This window comes from Myotis davidii, unplaced genomic scaffold, assembly GCF_000327345.1.
Source record: "Myotis davidii unplaced genomic scaffold, ASM32734v1 scaffold510, whole genome shotgun sequence".
In the NCBI taxonomy this organism is placed as follows: domain Eukaryota; kingdom Metazoa; phylum Chordata; class Mammalia; order Chiroptera; family Vespertilionidae; genus Myotis; species Myotis davidii.
The window spans coordinates 30,971-39,512 of record NW_006282203.1 but is presented as its reverse complement, the minus strand read 5'-3'; the positions used below and the strand labels follow the sequence as shown (position 1 = coordinate 39,512).

At 43.0% G+C, this 8,542-nt stretch overlaps 1 protein-coding gene across 1 annotated transcript in view; it reads right to left on the bottom strand.

The window, feature by feature from the left end:
• DESI2 (desumoylating isopeptidase 2) overlaps window positions 1-8,542 on the bottom strand; it is a 21,243-nt gene that overhangs the window by 5,637 nt on the left and 7,064 nt on the right. Inside the window, 2 exon segments of the mRNA XM_015570913.1 lie at window positions 2,028-2,121; window positions 5,617-5,689. Coding sequence (XP_015426399.1) covers window positions 2,028-2,121; window positions 5,617-5,689 — 167 coding nt within the window.

Here is an 8,542-nt window from a genome sequence, read left to right as displayed (position 1 = left end):
TATTGTTCATAACATTTCTTCCACAGCCTGTATATGGCTCGACAAGTTTCAGAACAACATGTTCACTGAGAAGCATTGATGATGGTTGTTGTTCATCTTTCCCCAAATAAGGAAAACCATTCAAAACATATTTGCTACTAACATCTGATGCAAGCCAGAATTTGATGCCAAATTTGTTGGGTTTATTAGGCATATACTGTGTAAACCTGCACCTGGCTTTTGACGGAAATAATTGCTCGTCAACTGTTACATTTTGCCCTGGTTGATAGCAAGCTTGACTATTTTCAATGAACTTGTCCCATATTTCCGAAACCAAGGCAAACTTATTTATTTGTAGGTGCCTACTTCTTTTGGTTCTTTTATCAAAACGAATAAATCGTAGGATTTGCTTGAACTTTGCTCTGGCCATAGTTTTTCTAAAAAATTCGGGACCCTACTTTGCTGACCATAAATAACTGAGTTTTAAATTTTTTGCCTCGTAGGCTCCACGAGCATATAAAATCCCAATAAATGCATGTATTTCCGGTAATGTTGTTGTCCAATCGTTCCTCAAAATTCGGCGGCCTTCTTCTTCTATGCACTTTTTTAAAAATTTCCCCCCCAAGCAGTCAAAATGACTGCTTTCGGGCAATATAGGTATAACACATATATATATACCGGAAATGAAGGAGGGGGAGGTAACTACAATTATTAATAAACGCATTTATATGTTGTATAAAAAGTCACAAAATTCTAAGACATTCTGTCATTATATACATCATTGTTTTTCTAACTGAAATTAAAAAGCAGTCAAAATAACTTCCTTGGGCAATCTAGTGTTAAAGATCTGATATTTCCAGGAATAGCGTGGTGAGGTAACAAAGCAGGTTTCTGTAATAAGACTAAAGATAAATGAGATACTTTAAAAATGCCAATTATTTTCGTTTCTACTTTTCTGCAATAAACTCTTGCACACACTACTTCTGAATAATCCCAATGCAAAGTCAGTCAGTTTCTTTATAAAACAATATGCCCTGACATTAAAAATGCAACATCACCGTGTTTTACAACTGTGTATAAGTGGTCACACTGTTAGAGAACCAACTCCATGCCTAACTGCCCTTGACCTAAACGCTGGCCATAACCCACTCCCTCACCCAGCTACCACCCTGGAAATGTAACAGACACTATTGGAGGATTTTAGAGCAAGTAGGGCAACCAAGGAAGCTAAACATATTGGGAAACCCCACCTAAGGAGGCCTACGGAATAGATTCAGGACGGCTTTCTACAGTGTTCCTGCGGGAAATGTTTCCAACCAGCCATAGGCGGAAGGAGCCACGAACATGGGTGTGATGGCACGTGCAGCCCTACACTGGATTTCCATGGCATAACCTCATTTCACTATTTTTCACTCTTTTTGGCGAGTTAACTATAACATGCCCAGAAGTTTCTCTGAAGCTTCCTGAAACGAAGATTGTAAACATCCCTTTAAACCAAACCTTAATTAAGGGATGGGAATCTGACGGTCAGCATTCAGTTTCCAGTGCTGTTTACCACTCATGAGGCTCCAGGATACACTCAGATCCACACACTTCAGGTTGATGACCTTAGCAATAGCTTCCCGGCTAATCAATTGTTTGAAATTTATAAACAGTGTCCCTTTCATCGGGACAGTGAAGAGACTGTTGGTGCTGTTAGGCAGGTTACAATAAAGCTCTCCTCCATCTCCCCCGAACAGGACACTGAGGAGACGCAATGATTAGGTGTGAACATTTTCTAAAGCCGAGCTGGAGCTGGAGTCAGACCAGTCAGAACAGCTGAGAGTGAGGAGTGACTCCACGGTCCTGAGAAAAGCATGGGACCAGGCTGTCCAGGCGCTGCATCTGGCCACCCCCTTCTTCACACAACTCCTGAGACTGAACGGGAAATGTCAGCAGCTAAAGCAGCGTTACACGTTACCTTCCTACATGTCAGCCCGCAGGAGGCCTCCTGTGTGCCTGAAAACAAGCGCTGGCACTGAACAGTGTAAAAAATCCTCCCGACTTACTTAAATTTAAACGTCTCTCCTAGTTCAGAAGCTTTTCCTGGGGAAATTTCAAATATTCCAGAAAAGGGGTAAGGATGGCCACCATAAGCAAATTCTGAAAAGAGAAAACTCATGATTTTTAGTATTCATCACACAACACATAAACAGAATGCTGAATTGGCTTTAGTAAGTGATAACAATACCACCTAAATATGTTTCAGTTTACTAATGCTTTCACAAACATCTCATTTAGCTATTACTTGTACAGGACAGTTGCCACCAAAGGCCTGAAACTCTAATAATGAAAGAGAGTCACAAGTAATACTTTGATTTTACTGGCAAGAGGAGGGTGACTAACACTCCGACGTAAATACAGCCTCTGCGATCGAGCCTGCCACACTAATGAGAGGTCAGTTCACTCAGCACAATGTGATCAAAAGTCAAAAGTGTACTTTACTGAAAAATCTGTCTAATAACGAGTTTTGGCCCGGCCGGCGTGGCTCAGTGGTTGAGCGTCGACCTATGAACCAGGAGGTCACAGTTTGATTTCCCGGTCAGGGCACATGCTCGGTTGTGGGCTTGATCCCCAGTGTGGGGCATGCAAGAGGCAGCCGATCAATGATTCTCTCTCATCATTGATTTTTCTCTCTCTCTCCCCCTTTCCCTTCCGCTGCAAAATCAATAAAAAACAAAAAACAATGAGTTTTCATGATTCCTGGCTGAAGACTCTTGGTTTATCTTTGAAACATTAGCAAACCTGAAAAACGGAATTCAATTCCCCCATTCAAGAGGAAATAAACTGCCCAGTTACTATGTACAGCCCTCCCCCACGCTGCCGCACACGCTGCCGCGGGAGGGAGTCCCCTGCACCACAGGCCGCCCGCCAGGCTCAGCGATGCCAACTCTCCCCAGATGAACATGGGGACGGCTCCAGTCAGGAGGAGCGCAAGTTCCTGTCTGCACTTCTGCTGTGAGACACTCAGGCATTTACGTGGCAAATCTTAGCGGCTTATTGAAAGACTTCTACACACATGTTTACATTGATCTCATCACTACTATTTATTAAAGCTAACCTTAAGCCGAAACTGGTTTGGCTCAGTGGATAGAGCGTCGGCCTGTGGACTGAAGGGTCCCAGGTTCGATTCCGGTTGAGGGCATGTACCTGAGTTGCCGGCACATCCCCGTAGGAGATGTGCAGGAGGCAGCTGATCGATGTTTCTCTCTCATCGATGTTTCTAGCTCTCTATCTCTCTCTCCCTTCCTCTCTGTAAAAAATCAATAAAATATATTAAAAAAAAATAAAAAAGCTAACCTTAAAAGATCTTAGAACAGAGCACGGGAAAGAACTGGCAGACACAAAGTTTACCTTTGATTCAGATCTTTCAGAAAAAAGCAATGATGTAGATAACAAAAAGGTGTCTCACACTCAACACTGAAATATACATTAAAACATTTTTAGTGACAGGTTTTATAAAACCCCGTGGGTAATCGGGTTGGCCATGGGAAGACTGTATTTGGATTTTTAACTTTCTCAACTGCAGTCAGAAGAGTCACAGAGCCATTTATTCTCCTGTTTAAGATTCACTTTCAGGAATATAGAGCGTGGAACAAAAGTAGGTTCACAGCAGTGTGTATGAATCATTAGTTACTGTATTGTTTCCATACGTAAACCTACTTTGCGCCCCGCCCCTTTGCCACCCCCGTATAGTATTTTGCCCTAGCGTTGCTAAGCTTATGTGGATGTTTCCAACCATGATTCTAATGACCCCTACATCGTTTCATGAAAGGGAGCAGCGATTAGGCCGATGAAAGAGCAATGGACTGGTGCTTAAGAACACTTGGGTTCCTCCTGGGTTTATGGCTGATTCGCAGCATGGCTGTCAGCAGGTTTGGGTTCTTCATCTGAAAAGTGGCTCTTATGTATGTACCTTCCAGGAGCACAGGCCTGTGGTTCAAGACTTGATGGCACTTTAAACTAACACACCACGCAATTCAGATGAAAAGGAACACACACACAACTTTGGCAAAAGCCAAGTCAAACAAGGGAGCAAACCCCACACTATAATGCACCCCCGCTTCCCCTCCAGCAATGCTCCAGCACTGAAGGTAGACGCAGCCTTTCAAGTACACTGGAGCTGCCACCGCAGACCTGCAGGGCCCACGTTCAATACGCGGCACCCCGCGGGGACGCACCGGCAATGTGCAGCGTGAGAAAGGGACATTCCTAGCACCGTACTGACACAGTTACTAAACGAGCCTTTTCTTCGTAACAGCTAAGCTGGTGTGTAGGTAGCCTTTTTTGAGTAAATGCAGGAACACATTCAAAGAGGTCACAAAGCCCGCCTAGCCGAAGCCTTGCAAGGCGTTTCTGCTGTAGGGTGAGTTTATGATTCAAGCTCATATATTATTACAGCCCTGACAAACTGGCAATGTGGTCTGTCTGACGCACACTATTACTGCTCACACTTGCTCACGAGTCAATTATCCTCACCGAGGGTGGGACTGAGAACAAAGGGCCAAGCTGCTGAGAGCAGAGCTGCTAGGTGTGAGGCCCCAGCGTGCTTGCCAGGATAAAGGTAATAAAGAATGAAAAGAGCTGCGTTAATGAATGACCAAGACCATCGTTCCCCAAGAAGCTGGGTGTAATCAAGGCAGAGTTTGCTCAGTGATATTTTAAAAGTTTAGAACAACACACTTGTAGGTCCACAAACACAAATCACTGAAATTCCCTCGGGAAACTGGTATTTCAAGTGTGGCACTCGCTAGAACCAACCCTTCTCCAACCAAAATGATTGCTGTGGTATAACAATGATTGCTTTTTTTTTTTTTAAGACATAGTATCTATATACATAAAAGCCTAAGTGACTGAATGACCGAACAACCGGTTGACTGGTTGCTATTACGTGCACTGACCAAGTAAAAGCCTAAGTGACTGAATGACCGAACAACTGGTTGACTGGTTGCTATTATATGCACTGACCAAGAAGGGCAGATGCTCAATGCAGGAGCTGCCCCCAGGTGGTGGTCAGTGTGCTTCCACAGCCAACCTCCTGTGGTCCCTCTGCCCCGGCCAGCCAACCTCCCGCAGTCTCTCCCCTGGCCAGCCAGGCCCTCCCATAGGCCCCTAAGTGACTGAATGACCGAACAACTGGTTGACTGGTTGCTATTATATGCACTGACCAAGAAGGGCAGATGCTCAATGCAGGAGCTGCCCCCAGGTGGTGGTCAGTGTGCTTCCACAGCCAACCTCCTGCGGTCCCTCTGCCCCGGCCAGCCAACCTCTCGCAGTCTCTTCCCTGGCCTGCCAGGCCCTCCCATAGGCCCCGATCCTCAGCCAGGCCAAGGGACCCTGCTTGTGCATGAACTCGTGCACTGGGCCTCTAGGTCAGAATAAAAGATAACTAAATGAACGTACACTCATGTACTTTGGTACTTTCTCCCCCAATACATTCAACTTAGGCATTTCCTCAAAACATGATATAAGTAAATATGGAAAATGATCTCCTTTTCTGCAATAGAAAGTTATGGAAGCAGTTAAAAAATGAAAAGGAAGCAATCCTTTAAAGAAAAAAACCTTCAGAAAGTGTACTGAGACCGTGTGTACACTTACCTCTGCCATACACTTCAATTCCTGAATGAAAAACTCCAATCCCAATGGAGGAGGTGTACTCGTTCATCCAGTACTAGGAGAAAAGGAAAGATTCAGAACTTCTGTTCCGTATGACTCAGCTCCACTTACAGGAAGCTACGACTCCCCACACTGATCCCGTTTCTTGGTATTTTCCCTTCCACCTCTGAAACTCCCACGATAATGACCCATTTAGTCCTATCTCTGTGCCTTTGCTTGTGCCACAGCCCATGTAGAATTCCTTCCTGGGCCAAAATGAATGTCTCAATTTCATACAAGCACATTGAGAGCATAAAATCTAAACCTGGCCAGGTTGGGAGAAAAAAATGATATAAAAATTCTGTTAGTGACTTAAAAAATCCACCTGACATCTGCTTTCATATCTATTTTTCTTCTAGCTTTCTCTTTCATTCCCTGGTTAACTCCTAAAGACAGGGATATTTTGTTCTTTTTAAAAAATGTTTGAACCCTGGCTGGTTTGGCTCAGTGGATAGAGAGTCAGCCTGCAGACCAAAGACCAGGTTCGATTCCGGTCAAGGGCACATGCCCGGGGTTGCGGGCTCGATCCCCAGTAGGGGGCGTGCAGGAGGCAGCCAATCAATGATTCTCTCTCATCATTGATGTTTCTATCTCTCTCTCCCTCTCCCTTCCTCTCTGAAATCAATAAATATATATTTTTTAAATGTTTGAAAAAAACGTATATGGCATATATGTCCTGACTCAGCTCAAAGTTTGACAATGATATTACAGAAATAAACTATATGAAGCACAAAGGTTGCACCAATCTTCTTATCATTGGCATGGAAAACCCCCCAGAAAAGGTCATATCTAAACTGGATTTTTTAAGGAACAAATAACATTTTCCAAGATAGAAAGTTTTTTGGGTGGAGGAGAACGGGAAGAAATGCCAGAAGAGGGGAGAAGATGTACACAGGTGGTGCGGTATGAAATTATGGGGCTGTCAAAGGGGTTAAAAGGCAAACTGTAGAGAGTTATACCGAGAAGAAGGGAAATGAGCTAAAAGCTCATTAAACACACACTTGGGTAATACTTAACAGTGTTACAAAACCTATCAGATTTCTCCCAGGTCAGAAGATCAAATGATCTTTAATTTTTCTAGATTTATTTAAGTTTCAACCTTGACTCCAAACTCCCAGACCTGGGAAAAGGCACATTCTCATACATGGCTGGGAAAACATAAATGGATAAAGTTGATTTTCTCCCTCACCCTCAAATATGCCTAGAAGAAAAATATTTGAAAAAGAACAAGGGACTTTCTCATCTAACTATCAAAATATTCATTAAAAGAGTATGGTACTGCCCTAGCTGGTTTGGCTCAGTGGATAGAGTGTCAGCCTGCGAACTGAAGGATCCCAGGTTCGATTCTGGTCAAGGGCACATGCCCAGTTTGTGGATTTGATCCCCAATGGGGGGGGTGTGCATGAGGCAGCCAATCAATGATCCTCTCTCATCACTGATGTTTCTATCTCACTCCCTTCCTTCCTGAAATCAATAAAAATATATTAAAACAACAACAGCTATCATTCTTTTTTTTATCCACCAGATTGGCAAATACAAAATATACTGCTAATACTTGGTAAAGAAGAATGTGAAGGAGATACTGCAGAAGAGTGACTCAATGATAGTTAACCAGTCTACTTTGTGGGATCTATTCTATAGAAATACTTGAGCATATGCAAAGACACATTCCAGCTTATTAACTGTGTTATCTATAATTCTGAAAAACTAGAAACAACTTAAATATCAGTAGGAGAATGATTAAATAAATTATGGTGAATCTGTATTATGAACTATCACTGTCTACAGCTACTACAAAGAATGAAGTAACTCAATACATATAGACATGAAACAGTATCTAAGACACAAAGTAAAAACGCCATTCATATATTATAGTATGATCACACTTTCATAAAATAAACAGTGTGTGTTTGTTTACATACTCAATATCTATGTATATAAAAGGCTAACATGCAAAGTGTCCTCTCGGTAGTTCAACTGGGAGACCGGGAGTTGGATCGCTCACTATGATGTGTGCTGACCACCAGGAGGTGGCGCAGAACGAAGGAAGGCCCTGGCCGGCAGCCAGAAGGCCCTGATCAGCTCTGATCTCTGGCCAGACCTAGGGACCCTACCTGTGCACACATTTTGTGCACTGGGCCTCTAGTGGAAGAATAAAGAAAAACCATCATCAACTACAACAAAATAAAGTTTGAGGCAGAACAAAGTGTCAATAGTTTGAGAGAGGAGAGCAGGTATTCAGGGGTGGGGTGGGAGGGAGTATAAAGGGATACTTTCACTTTTAACTCCATATTTCCAGAGTGTTTCTCTTTATTTGAATCCTTATACTATCATAAGGGAATAGGCTCATGTATACAAACATCAAAGCAGCAGCATTACTTGTGTGAGAAAAATACTGGTAACAACTTAAGCGTGATTCTCAAGGGCATTGGCTGAATAAACTATGATATATTCACACAACATTTGGAATACGATGCAGCCATAAAAAGGAGGAGGATGCTCTCAAGGAACTGATAGGGAGTATTTTCCAGGACATATTTGTCAGGGGATCAAAAGCAGAAGAAGAATGGAGACATGGCAAATGATATAGAAGCTGGTTTGAAGGGACTTCCATTCGTCAACTTTGAAAAATTTGAGTATCGAAGAGAAAAATGACAACAATGAACTGTCACATATTGAATAAAAAGAATTTGAGCCCATAGTAAGACAAAAAAGAAGGGAAGGAGGGAAAGCTCTACTTTAGGGCAGAAAGCCAGCTAATCAATATAGATGTGAAAGCAGCATTAGGTAAGCACCATTTCGCAGCCCCTGCTGATACAAGGTTCATGGATGCTAAAACCATGGGGAGAGGGTTGTTGAGAAGCAATGG